The sequence below is a fragment of the Loxodonta africana genome, chromosome 1, assembly GCF_030014295.1.
Source record: "Loxodonta africana isolate mLoxAfr1 chromosome 1, mLoxAfr1.hap2, whole genome shotgun sequence".
In the NCBI taxonomy this organism is placed as follows: domain Eukaryota; kingdom Metazoa; phylum Chordata; class Mammalia; order Proboscidea; family Elephantidae; genus Loxodonta; species Loxodonta africana.
The window spans coordinates 16,782,126-16,808,881 of NC_087342.1; the positions used below are offsets into that span (position 1 = coordinate 16,782,126).

A 26,756-nucleotide genomic window follows, 5' to 3' on the forward strand; every position below is an offset into this window, starting at 1 on the left:
AATATGACTGGGGAAGAGTGGCCTCCTCAAACTAGAGTTGACCTTTATGATGTAAATGGGGTCAAGCTCTCAGAACCTTCATTTGCTGATGTTGCAGGACTCAAAATGAGAAGAAACAGCTGCAAACATTCATTAATAATCAGAAGGTGAAATATATGAAGGATAAATCTAGGAAAACTGGAAATAGTCAAAAATGAAATGGAATGCGTAAAGACCGATCTCATAGGCATCAGTGAGCTGAAGTGGGCTGGTACTGGCCATTCTGAATCTGACACTCATTTGAGCTACTATGCCCTGAATGAGAAGGAAAGGCATCACGTTCATCTTCAAAAAGAACATTTCAAGATTCACCCTGAAATACAAGGCTGTTAGTAACAGGATAATATCCATATGCCTACAAGAAAGACTAGTTAATATGACTATTATTCAAACTTACACACCAACCGCGAATGCCAAAGATGAAGAAATTGAAGGTTTTTATCAACTTCTGCAGTCTGAAATTGATCAAACATGCAATCAAGATGCATTGATAATTACTGGTGGTTGGAATGCAGAAGCTGGAAACAGAAGAAGGACTGGTAGTTGGAAAATATGACCTTGGTGATAGAAACAACGATGGCGACAGTATGACAGAATTTTTCAAGACCAACGACTTATTCGTTACAAATACTTTTTTTCAACAATGTAAGTGGTGACTATACACACAGATCTCGCTGGATACAATACACAGAAATCAAATCAACTACAACTGTGGAAAGAGATGATGGAGAAACTCAATATCATCAGTCAGAAGGCCAGGGGCCAACTGTGGAACAGACCATCAATTGTTCACATGCAAGTTCAAGGTGAAGTTGAAGAAAATTAAAACAAGTACACAAGAACCAAAGTATGATCCTGAATATATCCCACCTGAATTTAGAGACAATTTCAAGAACAGATTTGACATACTGAACACTAATGACCGAAGACCAGACGAGTCACAGGATGACATCAAAGACATTACACATGAAGAAAGCAAAGGGTTATGAAAAGACAGGAAAGAAAGAAAAGACCAAACTAGATGTCAGAAGAGGCTCTGAAACTTGGTCTTGAATGTAGAGTACCTAAAGCAAATGGAAAAAATGTTGAAGTAAAAGGGCTGAACAGAAGATTTCAAAGGGGAGCTCGAGAAGACAAAGTGAAGTATTATGATGAAATGTGGGAAGAGCTGGAGGCAGAAAACCAAAAGGGAAGTACACGTTCAGCATTTCTCAAGCTGAAAGGACTGAGGAGAAAATCAAGCTTCGAGCTGCAATACTGAAGGATTCCATGGGCAAAATATCGAATAGCACAGGAAGCATCAAAAGAAGATGGAAGAAATACACAGTCACTGACCCAGATAGAATTGGTCGCTGTTCAACCATTTCAGGAGCTAACATATGATCCAGAAGGGATGGTACGGAAGGAAAAAGTCCAAGCTACACTGAAGGCACTGGTGAAAAACAAATCTCACAGGAACCAAAGGGATACCAATCGAGATGTTTCAACAAATGGCTGCAACGCTGGAAGCACTCATTCATCTGTGTCCAGAAATCTGGCAGACAGTACCTGGCCGACAGACTGGAAGAGGTCCGTGTCTGTGCCCATTTCAAAGAGACATAATCCAGCAGAATGTGGAAATTACCGAACAATATCATTAATATCATCCAAGTAAAATTTTGCTGAAGATAATTCAAAAACACTTTCAGCAGTACACTGACAAGGAGCTGCCAGAAATTCAAGCCTATTCAGAAGAGGATGTGGAATGAGGGATATCCTTGCTGATGTCAGATGGATCTTAGCTGAAAGTAGAGAATACCAGAAAGATGTTTACTTGTGTTTTATTTACTACACAAAGGCATTCGACTGTGCAGATCATAACAAATTTTGGGTAACACTGGGAAGAATGGGAATTCCAGAACGCTTCATTGTGCTCATGAGGAACCTGTACTTAGATCAAGGCAGTCAACTGAACAAAACAAAGGGATACCGTGTGGTTTAAAATCAGAAAAAGTGTATATCAGGTCTGTATCCTTTCACCATGCTTATTCAATCTGTATGCTGAGCAAACAATCCAAGAAGCTAGACTATATGAAGAACATGGCATCAGGATTGGAGAAAGGCTCATTAACCACCTGTGAAATGCAGATGACACAGCCTTGCTTGCTGAAAGTGAAGGGGACTTGAAACATTTACTGATGAAGGTCAAAGGCTATAGCCTTCAGAATATACTACCCCTCAACATAAAGAAAACAAAAATCTTCATAACTAGACTGATAAGCATCATCATGATAAATGGAGACAATAGTGAAGTTGTCAATGATTTCATTTTACCTGGATCAAGAATCAATGCCTATGGAAGCAGCAGTCAAAAAATCAAATGGTGTATTGCATTACACAAACCTGCTGCAAAAGACCTCTTTCACATGTTAAAAAGCAAAGATGTCACTTTGAAGACTAAGGTGTGCCTGACCCAAGCATGGTATTTTCAATCACCTCATATGCATGCGAAAGTTGGACAATGAATATGGAAGACTGTAGTACACAGGAGTGCTATGTGTTGGAATGGACTCCATGGCACCTAACAACAACAACATCTGAAGTTGAGTCTTAAAAAGTCAAAATCTGAAAACCACGTCTGAAAAGCCAGTAAGGCTCCTGGAAAGTTTGCTTTTGGGTGCCCTAAGAACCCAGGTGTGAATACGGGAGAAACCCCAGTCACATGGAAAGGCCCCAGCTGAGCTCCGGGCCATAGGCCAGATCAACTGCCTCGCACGTGAGTGAGCTACCTTGGACGTCCAGCCTAGTGGAGCCTTTAGATGACTGAAGCGCCAGCTAACATCTGACTACAATCACTGGAAAGAGCACACATGAGAATTGCCCAGCTGAGCCGAGTCAACTCACAGAACTGTGGGAGATCATAATAAATTGCTCCTTAAATTAAGCACTAAGTTTTGGAGTGGTTTATTACGAGCAGTAGATAACCAGGACATCATCCAGAGCTGTCTTAGATGCCCCCTCACCCCCTACATCCTGTCACTTACTCCTTGAAATCTGTTGATTCTGGATGCCTCACTGGTCTCCTAACTTCCAAACTGTCCTCACCTGCCACCAATCCATTCTTTACTCACCACCGGATTAATCTTTTAAAAATATATTACTTCTGGGTATAACACCTGGTGGCACAGTGGTTAAGTGTTCAGCTGCTAAGCAAAAGGTTGGCAGTTTGAATCCACCAGCTGCTCCTTGGATACACTATAGGACAGTTCTACTCCGTACTATAGGGCTGCTATGAATTGGAATCAATGTGATTGCAATGGGTTTGGTTTTATATTGTATTCTTGCCAAAAATGCATAGCATGAATCTAATTCAAGGGAACGCACACTCAGACTGAGGAACATTTTATAAAATCAGCCTGTATTCTTCAGAAATGTCAATGTCATAAAAGACAAAGACTAGGAAAATATTACAAATTAAAGGACACTGAAGGGACATGAAAATAAAATGTAATCCATGATCCTCCTGGATCAGGAGGAAAAACGTTGCCAATTACTGCCACCATTGTCAAAAACGGTAATGGAATGGACTGCCTCTCATGCACCATGAGCTATGTGCTAATAATATTAACACAGATTGAACAAATCAGTTGTCAGGCATGTTGCAAAGGAATTTACCCATCTAGTAAGTGCTGGTCTAGTGACTCCTAAAGTCCCTTCTAATTGTAAAGCTTAGGTTACTTAAATTACTATGATGGGAGGAGTAAACAGAAGCATGTATAACAAACAAACCATATTAATACCTTCTCTAAGGGTAAAAGGTGACCATTCAGACACTGTCTAGTGGTTCAGCTTAGGTGAGCTGCACTTCTGAAAAATATTCTCTGCTTCAGTGTCTGGAAACCCATATTTTTATAGGCCCATTCAATGCCTGGGAGCCAAGCAAGCTTTCTTTCTAGTTCTTCGTAGATTGTTGAGTATCAGTCATCCAGTGAAAAAGTAATACAGCCACATGCAATTCAAAGTCTCATACATGGCAGGAGGGAGTGTGTTTTGGTATAACCACTGAAGAAAACTGTTTGGCAGTATCTACTAAAGCTCAACTTACGCATACCCTACAGCCCAGCAATCCCACCCCTAGGTGCCTATCCAACAAAAACTCACATTTATATTTACTAAATCATGTTGTAGTGGTAGTATTTGTGATAGCAAAGAATTGAAAACTACTTAAATGCCCATAAGCAGTAGAATGAATAAACAAACCGTGGCCTAGTCATACAACGGAACACAGTCCACAGCAAGGAGAATGAACTACAGCTCTATGCGGATGAATTTCAAAAACATAATGTTGAAACAAATACGAGCTCAGCTGCTAACCAAAAAGTCAGGAGTTCAAATCCACCAGTTGCTCCTTGAAAACCCTATGGGGCAGTTCTACTCTGTTCTGTAGGGTCACTATGAGTCAGAATCCAGTAGACGGCAATGGGTTTGGTTTTGGTTTTTTATATGTGGATGAATTTCAAAAACATAATTTTGAACCGACAAAGCTAGATATGAAAGGGCACATAATATACGACTTCATTTATACAGAGTTCACAAACAGGCAAAACTACTCTACACTGGCAGAAATCAGGGAAGTGGCTACCTTGGGTGGAGGTTTGTGACCAGCGGAGCGTGAGGTGGACTCTTGTAATGCTAGTAATGCTCTGTGTCTTGACCAGAGTGCTTCCGTGTTTTCATCAACGTGTATACTTTTGTATACATATTGTTCTTCAATAAAAAGGCTATAAAAGATAAAACTACCCCTACTTCAGGGACAGTCAAAAGAGGCATCAGGGGCTTAAGGAAAGAGTTAGTACCCTTTTGAGGTTCCTATTAGAAAGCTGAAGAACCCCAGTGCAGTAATGGTTAAGCACTCGGCTGCTAACCGAGAGGCTGGCGGTTTGAATGCACCAGTGGCTTTGCAGGAGAAAAGACCTGGCAACCTGGCCCGTAAAGATTACAGACTAGGGAAACCCTACGGGGCACTACAGGGTTTTTATGATTCAGAATTGACTTGAAGCTATACAACAACAAACATTACAAAACCTGTCTTCATGTAGCTGGGATGACTTAAGACTAATGCTGAAGAGACTAACAAGCCAAGATGGGAGTATAATAATTGACCAGTTGCTAGATGAAATTAGAATAACACCACCATTCACTATTGTTATCTAAAGATATCATGTTGGTTTCCACCATTCTACTTCTTGAACTATTTTCTTGTGATTAGATATATTTTTGCCCCAATTTGTAGCAATGGCTGTTTCCACTGAGGTCTGGATTCAAATCTGAATTCCTTTAAAGATAAAGACTGGGCCAAAGGCTGCTTATTTATTTGTCAGGAATTCTACATCTCTCATTAGGTACTTCACCAGAAATATTTTAAAAGCAGATATGTTACTAATGTCAGTGTTTTTCAAACTAGATAATGATTTCCAGAATGACTTGAAAGACTAAATACATTAAACAAAAATAAACATGAATAAAAATCCAACCCCATACACATAAAACAAAGCAGAAAAAGAATTAGGAGTTATAACATAGGATCAAAGTGGTAATAGTAAGAGCCAGGTACCATTAAAATGTTCTTACCGGTGCAGTTTGCCACCATAAAATGGCTTAGTATGAAAAGTGATGCTGGCTGAATACCCAGTCTTTGCACAGTTGACACTGACTTTGCCACCCAGTTCTACCCAAGGAACAGTTAAAATTGACCGGGCGTATGCACAAGGCAGAGAGAATGTATACTCTTCTCCATGTTCCAACAGACTGAGGATACCTGAATGGGAAAACATTATGGTAGTTAACATCTTACAAGAAAAACAGCCATAAAAAATCCATACTGTTTTTTTCCCTGTCTCGTAAATAAACGTCATTGTTTTGCTTTATTTTCATTTAACTTGGGATAAAATTAACTTCATTTACATCAACGATATCAGACAAATATATCCTAGTGGTAGTGAGTCAAGGTTACTTTCACTATGACCTTGCTATCCCTTTCAGGTTCATGGGACAAAACCGTTTCAAGAGTTTCTTCTAATGCTCCTAAATATAAACTAAAACCTTCAGTCAGCGTTTAAGGCCATGCTGTACTGCCCTGTGTTAAGTTCTGATCATTAGTTAGTGCTTATAACTTTTTCAGACGTCTAATGTTACAGAGTCTATCTCAAGTTAGGTGGTATAATGAAAAAAGTGCTTGTCATTCTATTCTATGTACATTAAGGAAGAAAAGACTCATTCTGTCAGAAAAATCATGGTCAGTGTAATCAACATTTTGTTTGCCAAATTTTCAAATATTTAGAGTAAAGCTGCAAGAGATATAAATGGTTGCTTTCAACTGAGTATTATGCTAACGGAGCTTGTTTCTTTAAGTGATGCTATATTAAAGATGGTTTAAAAAACACATAAAAAGAGTACTTCATTAATGAATAGTCACTCTGAATATGTATCGATCTACATATCATGAAGTGACATTAGGATGCCCGACCTCCCGGTATATTACTAACCTCCTAAGTTCATTATCTGGGCCACCATCAGACCACATATTGTTTTTAATGCTCACAAATGAGGACAAAGGTTATGATAAATACTTCAATATAGTTAATTTTTAGAATTAGCAAATAAATAAACTGAAATTCTAAAGAAGTCTATTTTATATAAAGCGACAACTATTTTTTGGCTTGCCCTTAAGAGTCTTCACAAATAGCAATGATAAATCAGGAATTACTGACTCACTTCATAAAGTACATGGTTCTGGCTGTAATATATATATAATGGGAGCTGTCAAGACATATACAGACAAAATATAAAATACTGGGGTATATTTCCAGGGTTTAATAATAATCGTTGATTGGCTGAATTTAAGATGGAACAGATGCTTTGTTTTTATTACTTTTCTGAAAATGTGTGATCTTACAAATTGGGTTTATGATCTTGAGCATTTAAAAACATATTTAGCATAAGTAGCTCACATTGTGGGATTTAAAATCGGAAGAAATACGCAGTTTCAGAATATACGTGTTGATGGATTAGCTAGGATAACTAAGATCCACAGAACTCTAAAATCTCATTTATGTAGTGATTACACGGAATTTCCCCTTACTACTGAAGAAAAAATACAGCTAACAGAAGCAAAATGAACTGTGATAAGGTCCATTCCCTACTTTTACTTACTTTCTGTTGAGGGTACCAACAGCAATTTCATTTTTAAAAGATCACCCATGAATACATAATTAACACTTAAAAAAAAAGACTTCAATATCTCCTTCACAATTAATTCATGGTTAAGATATTAACGGTCTTCCTCATCTCTTGAGGTATTTTCTCTCCTGGCGTGGGAGAGGCCACCATTGCCAGATTCTTTCTGTTATATGAACAGGTAAGAGTAACCGTCCGGGGCGGGGGGGGGGGGGGGGAGAATATCAACGAAGGAGGTTCTAAATCTGGCCATGCCTTAGTTTTATGACACTGAGCATGTTCCCTCACCTCTAGATTTCAGAACGTTCACCTATAAAACAAATAGGCCGGGTTACGAAGAGCCAAGGGCTAATGTCACGAAGTTTATAACCGAACACAGCAAGCCTTTTTTTTTTTGACTAATAAAACAAGAGTACTTTCTAACGTTATAAAAAGTTTTAATTAACCTTAAATGTTATGTGGAAAGTAGAAAGAATCATATCACAACAGAACTTAAAATGTGAAAAACTGAAAAAGGGGATAAAGTATTTTCTTCACAGCTACAATAATGCAATCTTGAAATATTAAAAGTCATAGGCTTAATTATGCCATATTTAAATATAATATTTATATATATTCCGTATTTAAAATCAGAAAAAAAAATCATTTAAAAATAGCATTTACATTAGTCCATAGATAAGCCCCTCATCTCCACAGACAAACATTCTGGAACATACTTGGAATTTGAATACAAAAGTAGTACACATAACATTTCCAATGTATGATTAATGTTCGTCTAGCTTCCCCAAGTTTAAGACTGTAGTTTGATATTAAAAATCGGCCAGCGATTTTTCTGCTTACCTTCTCCAACCATCGTCACGCCTATCGACATGCCTAAGAATTTGCTCTTAGTCCAGACATGCGCGTTTACACACATCTTCCGCTCTGCACATTCTGCATAAAATCCCGAGACCGGAGGATGATGGGACACCTGCTCGGCAACAAACCTGACTGTGTAACAGTCTGAGCCCACCTGGCTCAAAGGCTCCTCTGACACAGGGGCCTGAGTCGTGATCGCCTGGGTGGAAGAGCTGCTAATGACACCGGATGCGACCTCGCTTTTCGGCAGCCTCCAGGAACAGTGAAACGTTTCTCCAATGATCGGATTGTATGGTTTCTTGGCAATGGCTCCTTTACGGCCTTCATGAAATGAGGTAAGGTAGTACTCAACAAAGCGAATCATTCTGTCCTCAGCTGTGGCTCCATTGGCGACGGCAATAAATAGGTCTGGATGAGACATAAAGTCTGCATACATTTCCAGTAAGGAACGCTTCTCGAGGATAAATGTGGGCAGCACCACCTGAGACAACAACAACAACAAAAGGTCAACCAAAGGGGGAAAAACTAATCCATGTGTTTACGTGTAGACAACTACTCATCTCTCTGAAAACATTTTGCTCTAAGTATTAAAAACAAAGTTATAAAGTAAAAATATTTGGCCTCTTTAAGAAATAAACCAAAAAAAGATACTGTTGCCGCTGAGGTGATACAGAGTAGAACGCCCCTATAGGGTTTCCAAGGTGTGGCTGGTGGATTCAAATTGCCGACCTTTGGTTAGCAGCTGAGCTCTTAACCACTGCACCGCCAGGGCTCCATAAAAAAAAAACAAACCCATTCCCAACGAGTCCATTCCAACTCACAGCAACCCTACAGGACAAGGTAGAAGTGCCCCATAGGCTTTCCAGGTAGCAGCTGGTGGATTCAAACTGCGGGTCTTTGGTTAGCTGCTGAGCTCTTAACCACTGCACCAACAGGGCTCCATTAAGAAATAATCATGCTTAAAAGCAAATGAAAGCCTGCCCAAGTGGTCAAGATTAAACATCAATTCAGGATTTCAAGAAGGTCAGGCAGAAAGAATTTATAAAAAAGTCCTCAGACTCTTAAAAAAAAAAAAAAAGCAGCATCAGGGAAATGGTGGTAAAAGTCAAAGGGCACGTCAGCCATGCTTTTCTTCCTTTAAAAATGAACTATGGCTTATCAAGATACAAGCAAAGACAATAAATGCCACTTCCTGGGGACAGACTAAAGACAACACTGATCAAAGCAAAAACTGTAACTTATATTGAATTTCAAGCACAAGGGAACTACTTCCAAGAACAGAATTTCTGACCTCCAAAGCCAGGTTTATAAGGAAGATTAAACATCTCACTTAAAGTACAGTTGGAGAAGCACTGCAAGCTGGTTCAATTCTTTGAGGAAGCAATCTGACAATATTTTTCAAGAACATTAAGGTGTTCATACCCATTAAAAAAACCAACCCATGGCCATAGAGTCAATTCCAACTCATAGTGACCCTACAGGACAGGATAGAACTGCTCCACAGAGTTTCCAAGTAGCACTTGGTGGATTCGAACTGCTGACCTTTTGGTTAGCAGCTGAACTCTTAACCAGTATGCCACCAGAGTTTCCCATATCCATTTAGCCTACTGATTATTCTTTCAGGAATCTGGCCTTAGAAAATAATAATGAAGGAAAAGGAATGTGGGGGAAAAAAGTTCACCACAGTACTGTTTACAGTAACAAAAAAATTAATCTACATTTTTATCAAGGGTGTTTGATAAATATGGAATGTTCACTTAACGGACAATTATAGTCATTTAAAAAGATGGTTATGAAGATGATACAGTAACAAAATATATGGGCTGTTTCAAGTTCAGATGGTAGACTGAATACTTGCATCTTTATTTCATTTCTTCCTGAAATTATAGTAAATAAATTTCTTATAAAGGCAAACCCAGAGATACCAGGAAAGGAGACAAAAAACAAATTTTGGGAGTTGTTAAATAGAAAGCTGAATCTTAAGCAGTAGTTTACAATACGGAATCCTGAAAAGGCTTGGGAACTGACAGCACCTGGTATCTCTGGATCTAGTGGGGAAGGGAGATGCTCAAGTGAAAAAGGACTGAGTGAAATCTGTGTGCACAGCAATTAGATCCCGAAATCCCCTCCCCCAACTCCACAGAGTTGGTAACCGGCCCTTTAACCTCAGCCGAAGTCTAGGGGTGGAATATCTGGAGAGTGAGACAGGGAGGTTTCTCCTCTGCACTAGGGAACATCAGGGACTTCTAAGACAGGGGCTCTCACTCTGATAACAGAGGTATTAAGTAATTTTGTAAAAATTAAATGTTAAATACAGAGATCAACTCCCACCCGGGCTTCTTTCTTTTCTCAGTTCCTAATGGCTTTAAACCACCAAGCAGGAGATTAGAACAACTCTCCTCTGGGGAGTCTAGCCTAGAGGAAAAACCTAATGATACTGACACGAGATTTCCAGCCAATGGCCCATCCAGACTACTCTGCACAGAAGACCACAGGGCCCACCCACATGCTCAAAGCTTACAATCTGGTTTTCAGTTCCCAAAACTTCACTGTGAACAGAAATCCAAGAAAAGCCTCTAATTAAGGATACCAAAACCAAAATAAATAGAAAACTCAACTTGGAGGAAAGAGAAACAGGAGGTGGAAAAAACATAAAAAATAATCTTCAAAGAATTAAGAGAGATGATTTACATGAAATAAGGATGCTTTTTGAAAAACTTTATCAGGCACAAAGGTACCCACGTACAATGGATAAAAAGAAATCCACACCAAAATACATCAACATGAAATTTCAAGACTTCTGGGGATAAAGAGTAGATTCCATAAAATTTCAGACAGAAAAGCAACAAAAACACCCAATCACACAAAAAAGTTCAAGAATCAGAATGGCTTCAGACTCTTCACCAGGACCCTGTGGCAAGGAGACAATAATCAAAAGGAAAATTCGTTCCAAGCTATGAATTCTATCCAAACTATCAGTCAAACATGAGGGTAAAATAAAGACATTTCAGACACACATGTTCGCCATTTTGCCCTCAACAGATGTTTCTCAGAAGCTAAGGAAGGTCTGCTCCACTAAAAAGAGGCAACCAAAAAGGAAAAAAGAGATAACACAGGAGATGGTGAAGACAAGCCCAGGAAGGCAGTGAAAAGATATCCCAGGAAAAAAGCCATACAGCAGACGCAGAGAACAGGTCCAGGATGGAGTGCTGTGATTCAAGAGACAGACACTAAAGACTGTCATCTACACTTCAAGCCACCACTGTATCACCATTTTAAACAAGGGTAGACTGCCCTAGTTAACCTTGACCCAATTTTATCTGTATTTGGCTTGCATCGATCGACATCCTATGTGTTAGCGAGCTGAAATGGGCCGGTACTAGCCATTTTAAATTGGATAATCACATGATCTACTATGCTGGCAATGACAAATTAAAAAGGAATGTCATCACATTCATCGTCAAAAAGAACATTTAAAGATCTATCCTGAAGTACAATGCTGTCAGTGAGAGGATAATATTCACATGTGTATAAAGAAAACCAGTTAATATGACTATTATTCAAATTTACCCACCAACCATAAGGCCAAAGATGAAGAAATTGAAGATTTTTACCAACTTCTGCAGTCTGAAATTGATCGAACATGCAATCAAGATGCATTGAAAATTACTGGTGATCGGAATGCGAAAGTTGGAAAAAAAGAAGGATCAGTAGTTGGAAAATATGGCCTCGGTGATAGAAACAATGCTGGAGATCACATGACAGGATTTAGCAAGAGCAACAACTTTACTGCAGATACTTTTTTTCAACAACAGCAATGGCCACTATACATGCGGAACTCACCGGATGGAATACACAGGAATCAAATCAACTAATCTGTGGAAGGAGGCCTTTTTCCTGGAATATCTTTTCACTGTCTTCCTGGGATTGTATTGACCATTTCCTGTGTTACCTCTTTTTTCCTTTTTGGTTGCCTCTCATTTTAGTGGAGCAGACCTTCCTTAACTGCTGAGAAACATCCATGGGAGGCAAAATGGGAGAATACATGTATCTGAAATGTCTTTATTTTACCCTCAAGTTTGACTGATAGTTTGGATAGAATTCACAGCTTGGAACTATAATTTTTCTTTTGATTACTGGAGAAATTCAAATCATCAGTTCAGAACAAGGCCAGGGACCCTCATGTTTGACTGAGAGTTTGAACAAAATTCATAGCTTGGAACTAATTTTCCTTTTGATTTATTGAAGAAACTCAATATCATCAGTCAGAACAAGGACAGGGGCCGACTACAGAAGAGACTGTCAATTGCTCATATACAAGTTCAAGTTGAAGCTGAAAAAAATTAGAGCAAGTCCAAAAAAGCCAAAATACGACCTTGAGAATATCCCACCTGAATTTAGAGACAATTTCAGGAAAAGATGTGATGCACTTAACACTAATGACCAAAGACAAGACGAGTTGTGGGATGACAGCAAGCACATCATACATGAAGAAAGCAAAAGGTCATTAAAAAGGGAAGAAAGAAAAGACAAACTGGATGTCAGAAGAGACTCTGAAACTTGCTAATGAACACAGAGTAGCTAAAGTGAAAGGAAGAAATGATGATGTAAAGGAGCTGAACAGAAGATTTCAAAGGGTGACTAGAAAAGACAAAGTATTAAAATGAAATGTGCCAACACCTAGAGTTAGAAAACCAATGGGAAGAACATGCTTGGCATTTCTCAAGCTGAAAGAACTGAAGAAAAAATTCAAGCCTCAAGTTGCAATACTGAAGGATTCTAGAGGGAAAATATTGGAGACAGCAGGAAGCATCAAAAGAAGATGGAAGGAATACACAGAGTCACTGTACTAAAAAGAACTGGTCAATGTTCAACCATCTCAGGAGGTAGCATGTAATCAGGAACCAACGGTATTGAAGGAAGAAGTCCAAGCTGCATTGAAGGCACTGACGAAAAACAAGGATCCAGGAATTGACAGAATACCAATCGAGATGTTTCAACAAATTCATGCAGCACTGGAGGTGCTCACTCATCTATGCCAAGAAATTTGGAACACAGCTACCTTGCCAACTGACTGAAAAAGATCCATATTTGTGCCCATTCCAAAGAAAGGTGATGCAACAGAATGTGGAAATTATCAAACAATAACATTAATACCACAAACAAGTAAAATTTTGCTGAAGATAATTCAAAAACAGTTAAAACAGTACATAGTTAGTGAACTGCCAGAAATTCAAGCTGGATTCAGAAGAGGACATGGAATGAGCGCTATCACTGCTGATGTCAGATGGATCTTGGCTGAAAGCAGATAACACCAAAAAGATGTTTACCTGTGTTTTACTGACTACACAAAGGTATTTGACTGTGTAGATCATAACAAATTATGGATAATATTACAAAGAATGAGAATTCCGGAACACTTAATTGTGCTCATGAGGAACCTGTACATAGACAAAAAGGCAGTTGTTCAGACAGAACAAGGGGATACTGCATGGTTTAAAGTCAGGAAAGGGGTACGTCAGAGCTGTATCCTTTCACCATATTCAGTCTGTATGCTGAGCAAATAATCTGAGAAGCTGGACTACGTGAAGAAGAACTTGGCAACAGGATCAGAGGAAGACTTGTTAACAATCTCCGACAAGCAGATGAAACAACCCTGCTTGCTAAAAGTGAAGACGACCTGAAGCACTTACTGATGAAGATGAAAGACTACACCCTTCAGTATGGATTGTACCTCAACATAAAGGAAAAAAAAAAATCCTCACAACTGGACCAATAAGCAACATCATCATAAATGCAGGAAAGACGAAGGTTGTCAAGGGCTGCATTTTACTTGGATCCATAACCAACGCCCATGGAAGCAGCAGTCAGGAAGTCAAACGATGCACGTCATTGGGCAAATCTGCAAAAGACCTCTTTACAGTGTTAAAACGCTAAGATGCCACTCTGAGGACTAAGGTGTGTCTGATCTAAACCATAGTGTTTACAATCGCCTCATATGCGTGAATAAGGAAGACCAAAGAATTGATGCCTTTGAATTATGGTGTTGGCAAAGAATGCTGAATATACCATGGACTGCCAGAAAAATGAACAAATCTGTCTTGGAAGAAGTACAGCCAGAATGCTTCTTAGAAGGGAGGATGGTGAGACTTTGTCTCACGTAATTTGGACATGTTATCAGGTGGGACCAGTCCCTGGAGGAGGACATCATGCTTGGTAAAGTAGATGGTCAGGGAAAAAGAGAAAGACCCTCACAGAGATGGACTGACACGGTGGCTGCAACAGTGGGCTCAGCCACAGCAATGACTGTGAGGATGGCGCAGGACCAGGCGGCATTTCGTTCTGTTGTACATAGGGTCAGTTTGAGCTGGAACTGACTCGATGTCACCTAACAACAATAAACCTTGTCCAGTTCCAATTTTTATCTGTATTTGTCTTGTGCTGACATCTGCTGATGATGCTCCTATTTTCTTCTCTGTGCCCTGCTGCCGGATTAAGAGAAGATACTTGTTTCACCCCCAGATATGTTCTGGCTTTGATCCTGAGAGTTGGAGGTAGGTCACAGTTAGCTTAGGGTTGCTGTGAGTTGGAACTGACTCGACGGCACCTAACAATAATAACAACATACCAATGGACCCCTTTCACGTCAGACAGAAACAAGAAAACTGTAGGCCTTTATTTGCCCTGCAACTTCCTACTCCACAGAAAAGCGTTACCTTTTTTTATGAGCATAAGAAATGCTGATTAAGAGACTAAGAAAGCAAATGATAAGGAGTATGAAGCCCTGACAATATTAACATTTACAGGGACAGTCTTGACTTAATGATCTCCACGACCAGCTTATCCCATTACTTACTCTTGTTAAATCCATGCCCAGCTTGAGCTGTGACAGGAGATGCAGAATAACACTGCGCTGCTCTTCCACAGCTCCCAGGTCGGCCTCCTTGTTATCCCATGTGTCCTCCACCTCTTCATCTGCATTTATTTCTTCAGGTTCCTTGACACAAGACAAAACAAAACTCTAGTGTTCCGAATGCGTGTGAATACTCGTTCAGAATAAAAATATAAATGCCAGACTTGAAGACACTGACCTGGGGCCTAAGTAAATCTGAGAACAGGCAAAAATCTTTCTGAAAATATAGCCTACATCCCTTGATCATGGAATGGATTCTCTTCCTAGAACCCATTATCGCTGACATTGAACATACTGTGGTTTTGGCATCTATTTCACATATAAAATACAGATAGTTTTTAAAAAGAGTGCAGTTCAGGCTTTGCAGGCTTTGACTACCTGCCTGGGGATACTACTAAAAAAAAAAAAAAAACGAAGTATAAATTACATTCAAAATGCTTTAAGAAGTAAATCTTTGCCGTCTTTAAAAAGCTGAAACTATATAAGTAAACTGAAATTTGCAGGGACTGCACATGTCAAGTTTGACTACTGTAACGTATGCTTTGACAGTCACTCATTCTTGGGGTGGTCGGGAAGATACCCTGGGGTTAGAGAGAATTCTGCATGGAGGTACGGAAACCCTTTAGCTGCTCATGCAGTCTTAACGCCACAGAAAGTTCTCTGCATAGCTCTTAAATCCAATCAATAAAACAACTCCTTCAAAAACTGAAAATCTTTACTTATCACCTCAATATGGTCCTGGCTTCAAATAACTGGTTAAGAGAAAATTAACTTCTATTTTAACAACAGTGTTTGGTTTCAAATCCCAAGATTCTACAGGATTTTGTCAGCTGTCATTTCCATATCTATTTGCGGTGGTGTCCTTTCTCTCAGCAGTACACCCTGTTAGTATCTTTGTGTAAGAGAGCTTTATAGGAGGATATTATCATTTAGATTTCTATTAGGTTTTAACTTGAGGGTTTTAAAAAGAAAATGCCTTAATTTTTCTAACTTTGATTTCCCCCCTCCATAATAAAATCTTATCAAACAAAGAACCCATCTATTCTGTGTAGCTAGGCAAACAAAAATCCTCATCTGGTACAAAATAAAAATGGTCAAATTACTTAGTAAAATAGAAAAAAGAGGGATTATATTAATTAAATACCGATTCTAAATCGTGGTGTGAACAGAAGAATTGGGAAGCACTCTTTTCTTCTTAAGCTGCCTCTTCTTGGCCACCAAACCTCTCTTAAAGAGAAGCTTAAGGTAAAAGCATTACCCAAATTCAAACAGACACTCAAATGTATGAAATCCTAAGCCAGAATGGTTAGCAAAAATGTAGTGGCAAGACCTGTTGAGTTTCTGGGACTTTCTATATTTGGAGATTACATGGCAAAGGGTAACCCCAATATTCCACAAAATGCATACTAACTTCATTTTGTCCTTCTGATTTCTGATGTGGAGCACAATGGAACTGTGGGCTTCCTTCTAGCCTGCTCGGGGTTTACTTTCTATCTCAGGTGAGAGCAAAATCTCCAAGGCTGTAATATAGGTCTCCCGCTTGCCTCAGCACTCATGTTTCAAAGAGACAACTGTGAAATTTTTGGAAAACTCAGGTCTATCCTGATGTGCTTGAATGAAGTCTTATGTCTTTTGTAACTAAAAAAAAATCTACGCAGTTTTTTTGTCCTCCGCTTACACCAGGCAATGTCATTTGTCATTTCACAAGAACTGGAAACACACTGATCCTCTCCCTCTTGACCCTACGTCCCACCTCTAACATGTGCCTTCATCCTGATTTCCAACGTGTCTTGTGTTCTCTTCTAGAATAAAGATGTTAGAGTATGTGGCTTTTATTTTATAATTTTTCACTTACAAATTACATCCCTAGTCCTGGTCTCACTCCAAAGCTTTGGTTCTATTATCTCCAATTGCTTTTTATATACATTTACAATCAAATATCTTCCTTTCACCTAAAATTCAATATGCTCATAACCATACTAGCCCTTTTTCTCTCAAAAGGTTCTTTCTTCCTAATTTTCCTCATGAATGGCACCACAATTTTATCTAAGCATTTAGGCTCAAAAACGTGTGAGTTGTCTTTGATCCACCCCAATATTCAGTCAATCATAAGCCCAACTGATTTTTTATTTGAAAAGTACCCTATCTATTCATTTGTCTTCATTTCTATTTCCACAGCCTTCTATGTACACTTTAATTCTAATTCATATCATATACCATCAATCTTAAACATATAACACCCCTCCCATGCTCATGACCCCTCTGTCTACCATATTAAGATCAACTTCTGCATGATTTTTAATTCCTTTAAAAATAATAAGTTAAAAATAAACAACTGGTAAAATTTGTTGACCCAGTTTCCCTGTGCTGCACAACCCCAGAGGCCACAGTTTACACTCTGTTCTGGGACAGTGCTCCAGGGAGCAACATTCACATAGAGCGCAACGTGAATGCTGCCACCACATGGAGCTGTGACATCCAACAGCCTAAGTCTGCTCCTAAATTCATTTTACATTTTCATAACAATCTTATAAGGTATTACTATCCCTATTTTACAGGTGAGGGAACTAAGGGTAGTTCATCAATTGGCCCACATATTGCCAAACGGCAGAACCTGGATTCAAAACCATCAGGCAAGCCTTCTCTACAATGAGCGTATCTATCTCACTATCCCTGCTTGTGTCTCTCCGCCTCCACCTCCGGCTCTAGATTCCCTTGCTCTTCTTTTCTCCAAATCTTGTCCTCCTTTCAAAGCCCAATTTCAATCCCACTTCCTTGCCAAAGCACTTCTCATTTACTCCACTTAGATTCTCTCCTTTCTCTGAATATCCATATATTTTTTTAATAACCTAAATCATATCAATTAAGACCAAAACAAAACAAATCCTCATATTATCATCTCACTGTTTCAGGGTACATGACTGGGACCCCAAGAAGATTCCAAGTCTCTTCAATGAAAAAAATCATGTCTTATATTTTTTTGCGTCTCCTCCAATTCCTAAAACTGAGCTTGTGACAACAGCTTAAGAAATACCTGCTGTGTGCTGACTCCACAAATGAGCTAATGAAAGGCTAACTCCTAAGTTACTCTTTTTTTCTCCTCCCCCACCCACTCTGCCCCCACTGCCGGCCTCATCTCACCAAGGGCTTTGCCAGCTTTGGAAGTCCCTGTCCCATACATTTCTTTTATGAAGTAATTTGCTAATATATAAATAGCCACAGTATTTACTCTTGACTCAGCAATTTTACTTGGGAATATAACCTAAAGAAATAATCTAGAGAAAGGGAAGAAAAAAGCTGTCAGAAGGTGATACAGCGCTATTCACAATATCAAAAAATAAGAAAACAACCTAGATATTCAGAATGGGGATGTTAACTCAATAACCTGCTTGAACCTCTAAAACTAATTATATAGACCAAAGCAACATAGAAAAATGCTTATGAGAAATATCAAGTAAAAAGAACTTAATATAAAACTATCTATGTAATTACAACGACCATAAAAAGAACAGAAGTAAACACAAAGGCGAGAAAAACAATATATGTTACAGCAGTGGAATTATGAATAAATTAAAATGTTCCTTAGTTTATGAGAAATGAGGACTAAATATTTTATAAAAATATTGAACTCTGAAATCATGTGCTATTTTAAGTAGAGTAACACTTTAAAAAACTAGTTTGGTAAGAGGTTGACTGTCAAAAAGAATAGTAATCTTACAAACTTCATTGTTAAGCTTTTAGTAAGCAATATTAAATAATATAATGAAGTAAGAACCGCAGGAGATAAACATTATGCAAACTTATTACATAAGCTAATTCCTAGAGAAAAAAAAACACCCATGCAAATAGCAAATTTTTAAAATACATTATTAGCAAGGAAAAGTAAACCAAAACTAAAAAGCGTCCATAATTTAACCTGGAAAAAACAAGTACAAGTTTAATACGACAGACTTCTAAAACCAATGCAATTTCAAAACAACAGCAATGTCTAGAATCTGCAAGTGTTTGTTGTTCTGATGTTCTGTGACCTGCGTGCCCTGACAAGAAGGGAACGGAACCTTTTCAGGGGCTGCTATTTTTTTACATCAATATCGTACTTTCACAATACCTTACCCGTGCTAATAGTCCAGATCCTGCAACAGGCTGCTCTTCCGGGACTGCCAATGGCTTACTCTGCTCCGCAGCAAAGGGCTGGTCGGCTCCATTTTTATAGTGGTTTGATAAAGGTATCTTTGGTTCTAACCACTCGATTGTCGTCCCTGATGAAGTAAGAGAAAACTTCTGCTGAAACTTGCTCATAATCTGGCAAGTCCAGCAGCTGTGGATTTTATTAAACAATTTTGTTTTCAGCCTGCAAGACTGAAAGCAATTCAACCTGTTAGGAGACCCTGCAAGACAGCCACTTGTATCTCATTAGCAGGAGCACAGCGATTGGGCAACAGTTCACAACAGACCAATCTACAACTTGAAATCAGATGCCATTTAAAAGAATCAGCCCTGAATTGACCTGAACTCCGTTTCGGGGTAAGTCTGTGAATCACTGAGGTGCAGTCCCTACCCTAACAACTGATTTGCTGACCTTACTGCATGAACCCTATCTCTTTTGTGATAAAAAAAAAAGTACGCAGTTAGGCTTTAGGGGGTCACAACTATAGGAGGAGTCTGGGACTGTGAAACGGAAATTTGCTTCACTTTAGGACTGAACCTTATTCTTGGCAGCAATTTTCTGATTGATCAGGATAAGCCCCTGGATCTAATTTAAAAACTTCACATACATGTCCATTCTCTTTATTATTTTTCATGATGTAGAAGAGTCCCATATACTTTTAAACTGAAAGGCTCTTCTGCTGAATAAATAATAGCTGACCTAGTGAAAGACAGTGCTCGCATTTGGAAACCTGTCATCTTCTCAGTTAATGACTCAAATGTCTCTTATTACCCTCAACTAGTTTAACAAAGTGGATTCTATACCTAATCAATAATGAAAACGTTCCATTTGATTTCAGAGGCTGATCTAGGTTTCCCGGAAGCTTGGTTATAGAGTGTTACAGTAGGGGATGCTCAGACTGCTGGAGCAGGAATTGAAATGAGTAAGGAATTTACTCAGCCCCAGACTTCAGCAGATGAATAAATTACAAAGTACCTGCCAGGCTACCATAGCATCTTGCCTTGCCAATGGGCTCAGTCTCACTTAGCATTGGGGGGAATTCATAGTTGGGGGATGCCCTGGATAAGTTCATGGGTCTTGTTTTAAAATTCCAAAGCAATGAAAAATCTTTGCTCCTACCTTAAAATATTTTGAATATCAATATCCAAATTCCCTTACTCCTAAAAATAAAATACACATAAACACTAAATTTAAGAGATCCTTAAACATACTGGAAATTGTAACAAAATCATGTATCAAATAAATCATTTGGTCTCAGTTCCCTAAATCAATGACCACTACTGAGCCTTTGGATGACATACATTGAGACTTTACAGGACTAAACATAATTTGAATTTAATTTCATTTCTCATGGTACCTTGTAATTTATGAATGTAATTCAGTTTTTTCTTTCCACAGTTACATTTTCACTCTCAAGTGATTTAAGAAGAAATGTCTACAGATCTAATTCTGAAAACATGGCTAGTGAGAAATACCCATACCAGTTCATTCACTTCGCCAAATGCCCACAAACCTGTGCTCCAGAAACTAACCATGTGGGAGAACCACTTTCCCTTTAAACACTCCTATAAGCTTTATGTTTCACTTCTGTAATAAAAAAATGCAAATTCATATTGTGTGTGCTTATTATTTATGAAGCAACCATTTAAAAATAAGACTGCATTAATTTAAACTACACAAACCCAATTTTTGAGAAAGAATTAAAAAAATTAAAAATAGTATTTGATTAATCAAGTATTTATTGAGCATCTAGTACCAGGAACTATTCAACCTGATGAACTTTTCAGAAATTAAGCAGCATAAACTGTAAAGAAATGCTTTGTGTAATTTTCCTGACAAAATTATTATTACTAACACTAGAATTAACCCAAATTTCAGATCTTGGGGTGTGTCAACCAAAAAACAGAACACTCCAATAAACAAAAAAGGAATAGAATCTTTTATATTACCTATAAACTAATCAGAAAGAGAACAAAAATCATAAATTTCCCCCAGGAATTGCTTCTTGTATAGGCTAACCAAGAATGCTTTATTATTTTTAAAATACTGTCATTATAAATTATATAAAGAGCCCTGGTGGCACAGTAATTAAGCGCTCAGTTGCTAACCAAAAGGTCAACAGTTCAAACCCACCAGCCACTGCGGGAGAAAGATGTGGTAGTCTGCTTCCATAAAGATTTACAGCCTTGGAAACCCTATGGGGCAGTTCTTCCCTATCCTATAGCAATGCTATGAGTCAGACTTGATGGCAATGGGTTTTTTGGCTTACAAAATTATATACTAATTCTAAAACAGTAAATCATATAAGAATGGAAAGACCAGGAAACATTTTTTTTTCTCTTCCAGCCTATGATTAAACCAGAGGAAACTAAAGTTTAAAATACCATGTATTTTAATTAATTAAATTATTAATTTCATTTAATACATGGCATTTTAAGTTTATTGATCTCTTTGTATTAGTGTACATTTTACTTTTGTAAAGCCACTTTGGAAACAACTTAAATGTTCAACATTTCTCCAAAGTATCAATTCAGATCACAATATAATTTAGATGCTTATAAATCTTTGAAAAGCCCTCTCTCCTAAACTAATTGGTTATCACAGCTTCTCTGTGACTTCTCCAGGCCTTTTTTTTTTTTTTTAATTGTGCTTTAGGTGATAGTTTACAGCTCAAGTCAGTTTCTCATACAAAAATTTATACACACATTGTTATGTGACCCTAGCTGCCACCCCTATAATGTGACGGCACATTCCTCCTGTCCACCCTGTATTTCCCATGTCCATTCAACCAGCTCCTGTCCCTTTCCGCCTTCTCATCTCACCTCTGGACAGGGGCCACCCATTTAGTCTCATGCATCTACTTGAACAAACAAGCTCACTCCTCACGAGTATCATTTTATTTCTTATAGTCCAGTCTAATCTTTGTCTAAACAGTTGGCTTCAGCAATGGTTTTAGTTCTGGGTTAACAGAGAGTCCAGGGGCCATGTCTTCTGGGGTTTCTCCAGTCTCAGTTAGACCATTAAGTCTGGACTTTTTAATAGAATTTGAGTTCTGCACCCCACTTTTCTCCTGCTCTGTCAGGGACTCTCTGTTGTGTTTCCTGTCAGGGTGGTCTGGTCACTGGTGGTAGCTGGGCACCTCCAGGCCTTTTTTAATCAGAATTATTTGCCCATTCATCTATTCTCCCACAGTACTTTTTCCCTATTGTTAGTAGTGCTTCACATATTATATTACAGTTAACCAATGTCCATGTTTCTTCCCTAACTGGATTGTGAGGTCCTCAAGGGGAATATACACAGTTTATTATAATAGTGCCCTGACCTATACCTACTTTTGCCACCAAAAATTGTTTGTTGGTTTGAAATGCTACATTTGGGCACACGTGAGGATGGGATTCATATCATATCCATATCAAGATCTGATAATGGTGAACTTTTTCCTGAGCAGAGACTCATGTCTTTTTAAAATACCTTTCTTTCTTACACAAAGGGGGTCAGTTGGATAAGAGAATATAAGTTGTTGTGAAATACTAAGTTATGACTTAATACAGTGTGATGGTGTTTATTCATCTCACTTAATAGAAAAATTCATTTTATAATTCCATGCAATAACATTCTTTTCCCACATTCAACCAATTTCAATAAATAGATACTCTCAAATACTAGACAGATACATTATTTTTTCAAACTGAAAAGGGACTAAGAGACCTTACAAACATATCAATATAAAAATAATGAACAGTAAACTGAGCCAAAACTTAAGAGATGATGCCAAAGTTCCTAGTTTTGTCAATTAGGAGGATTATAATGCCATAATTTTAACAGGAATATAAAAGATAATAGGTTTTGAGGCTGGTTTTTGACATGCTGAGTTTGAGGTCTCTAAAGGAATATTCAAAGACACTAAACATTAGACTTAGAATCCTTTTAGATCCAAAGAACACAACAGGAAGAATTCGTATAAAATTAATGTGAAAATTAAAAACCGAGAGGCTCGCCGTGCTTTTATCTGTTCACTTAATTAAGATTTTCTGGAGTTAGAATTACAACGAATACAGTCTTTTCCCCATTTTGGCCCTCAGTGTTAAACCCTACCTTTTATCTAGAACTCACCTGGAGGCAGTGAGCCCTTCTGATGTGATGCATGCTGCAACTGGAGAATGTGAAAGCAGTCATTGAGGCAGTTCATAGTTGCCATGGACGTTGCTTTGAGCATCAGGAGATCCTGGTCCAAGGAACTAAGATGGCCAGAAGCAGGAAGGCATTCAATTCTTCTAATTAAGTCTCTCTGTTGTCCTTCGGCATGAGACATCATCTGAGGAAAACAACTGTTCTGTGGGTCACACTCATGATTTCTGTATAGCATGTATACATACAGTTGCCATTTTAATTACCATATTCAGCTTCTGAGTCACTTTTTAGGACATATTAGCTTAGAAGGAGCCCTGGTGGTACAGTGGTTAAGCGTTCAGCTGCTGAACAAAAGGTTAACAGAAGCCATCAGCCGATCCTCAGAAACCTTAGGCGGCAGCTCAACTGTGTCCTACAAGGTCGCTATGAGTCGGAATCAACTTGATGACAATGGGTTTTTGGTTTTATTAACTTAACAAATATATTTCAAGTTTGCTTGGCTATTAACAGTGCTCAATTAACAAGTATTTCATTGTATTTATCAATTGAACATACAGTGGTGAGCTCTGGCAGCTGTACTTTTTCTTTGGAGGCAACAGAGTTCAAAAGATTTCCCACTTTTTATTAACAGTACAAATTTATACAAGTCACTAGGAAGAACATTCCAGAACACCTATATTAGCAGCATCAAATATTTCATTCCAAAGTAAAACTAGTTCCTGGTCTAGCTCTCAACCACTTCCTTCTCAGCATCTCCAGTCAGCTCATTTTAAATCTACACTGAAAACATGATAGTGTACCTGCTTCTTCTTTCCTTCTTTCTTTCTGGTCCCATAAGGCTAATTTTGGAGCAAGTTAAAGGAGTTTAACACACTCTGATTTGATTAGGAGCCCTGTCCACTTTTCCTACCACAGCCAATGGAATAACAATGATTGATGATCATCCCAATTTTTTAAGATGAAAACTGAATTTTTTATGGACAGCTCCTGTCTGTGGGTAGGGTGAGAAGGTAGAAAGGGACAGGAGCCGACTGAATGGACGCAGGAAACCTGGGGTGGAAAGGGGGAGTGTGCTGTCATATTGTAGGGATTGCAACTAGGGTCACATAACCATATGTGTATAAATTTTCATATAAGAAATTAACCTGAGCTATAAACTTTCACCTAAAGCACAATAAAGAAAAGAAAACGAAATTTTTTAGATGAAAGCTGAAAGGACAAATCCTTAAGGCTCTCAGATCACCCATCCTTTGGACACTAGTTCACACAGAAACTCCAGAGTGGAGAGACTCCTTTAGCTTTCAGAGACTGTTTCAGATGATTTTTAATACAGTTCATCAGAGGGCTAGTGAAAGAGAGATGCAAAACGACACCGACAAGCAAATCAAGTGTGCCATGCCTGAAATATCTCCCTGAAAACTTAGGCCACAGGAAGGGATCAAACATTCATCCTTCTCCGAAAAAAGTTTTTAAACGAGAAATGTAGGGGTGGAAGTATACAAATATGCACATTTACACATGCAAATACATGTGTGCTAGCTGTGTGTGTGTGTTTGTGTGTAATACATCTGGAAATTAATTTCCAATCATCCAAAGTTATGAATAGGTAGAACTATTTTGGAAAGCAGCTTGACAATATCTACTGAGCTAAATACTCCATGATGCAATAATTATACCCTTAAGTATATACCTAACAGATATGCAGACAAAGTGTGCTTCTTTGTGGATAAAATGGATAAAAAATATCACGGCATTTTCTTCATACATTGAGTATTACACAGCAATGAAAAGAAAGAGACTGCTACGCTCAGTATTGTAAATACATCTCAAAAATATAACGTTAACTAAAAAGAATCTAGACACAAAGGAGTATATACTATATGACTCCAGCTTTAGAAATTTCAAAAATTGGCAAAACAAATCTATGATGTTAGAAATCAGGAGAGTTGGAAGGGATGTAGTGACGGGGGAGGCATGAGATGGTGTTGTGCTGGTAATATTTAATTTCTTGATCCAGGAAGTGGTTATCTGGACATTATATCAAGACTTACACTTAAGATTTGTGTATTTTTGTATATTATAAAAAATAGGCCAATAAAATTTTAATAGAGGAAAAAAACATACCTAGTATATTTAATCCACAATCAACAGCCATGGAAGCAGCAGTCAAGAAATCAAACGACAGACTGCATTAGGTAAATCTGCTGCAAGGGATCACTTCAAAGTGTTGAAAAGCAAAGATGTCACCTTGAAGACTAAGGTGCGCCTGACCCAAGCCATGGTATTTTCAATCACAATTTATGCATGTGAAAGCTGGACAATGAATAAGGAAGACCGAAGAAGAATTGATGCCTTTGAATTGTGATGCTGGCGAAGAATACTGAATATACCATGGACTGCCAAAAGAACGAACAAATCCGTCTTGGAAGAAGTACAACCAGAACATTCCTTAGAAGCAAGGATGGCGAGACTGCATCTTACATACTTTGGACGTGTTGTCAGGAGGGATCAGTCCCTGGAGAAGGACATCATGCTTGGCAGAGTACAGGGTCAGTGGAAAAGAGGAAGACCTTCAATGAGGTGGACTGACACAATGAGCTCAAGCATAATGATTGTAAAGATGGCACAGGACCGGGCAGTGTTTCGTTCTGTTGTGCATAGGGTCACTATGAGTCGGAACTGACTCGATGGCACCTAACAACAGTATATTTAAAACAGTCGGCAATCACAATGAAACAACACAGGAAAGAGAAATAAAAAGTGTGCTTCTTTGTGCAAATGACCCATAACAGCCGCCTGCTAGCGCTGCTATCGGAAGTGAAGATGTCTAAGAAAGTGATGTTTTTGGCTTAAAAAAAAAGAAAAAAACTTTAAAATACAAGTAAAGCACAACTGTTAATATCTGGTAATGGTTCACTCCAAAACAAACCAATGAGTTGACCATATATTTCTAAGAAAATGGAAAACATTTTTTGTGATTATTCCTGCCCCTATAAAACAGGTTCCTTAAGAAAGAAAACTTCGGGCAACCTGAAAACTCAGTTAAGCTGCGTTTTGTGGCTATGGCAGAAGCATGGGGATAGAGGACATCGTTCAGGTGGCAGTAGTTTTGTCTGAAAAACAGATTAGAAGGCACAGTTTTATCACTTGTATTTAAGTTGTCTGTCTCCCTTTCCAGACTGGTCATCTCAGCCACTCCCAGGGCATTTCTTAGCATGCACTAAACAATGGCGTGAATCAACAGATAGTACTTACTAAACAGTAAGTGCAAAAATAGACCACGTTAATTAGGTACAGCTTTAGTAATAAATTCATGCTCAAGCACATTATGACACCATCCTCAATAGCCTTTACCAGTCGCCACTTAATCTGTGCAGGATTTCCCCACAGGCTTTGATTGAAACGTTCCTTTCAAACTTACTCTGAGCTAGG

General features: G+C 38.4%; 1 protein-coding gene across 7 annotated transcripts in view; it reads right to left on the bottom strand.

Moving 5' to 3' along the window:
• The window catches only part of OSBPL11 (oxysterol binding protein like 11), a 93,459-nt gene that overhangs the window by 22,983 nt on the left and 43,720 nt on the right, over positions 1-26,756 (bottom strand). For all 7 annotated transcript variants that reach the window (XM_064293500.1, XM_023551689.2, XM_023551690.2 and 4 more), the window contains 5 exons: positions 23,307-23,508; positions 19,139-19,284; positions 14,969-15,109; positions 8,095-8,593; positions 5,650-5,836 (listed from right to left, as the gene is read on the bottom strand). In XM_064293500.1, coding sequence (XP_064149570.1) covers positions 5,650-5,836; positions 8,095-8,593; positions 14,969-15,109; positions 19,139-19,284; positions 23,307-23,508 — 1,175 coding nt within the window. The remainder of the gene's footprint in view (positions 1-5,649; positions 5,837-8,094; positions 8,594-14,968; positions 15,110-19,138; positions 19,285-23,306; positions 23,509-26,756) is intronic.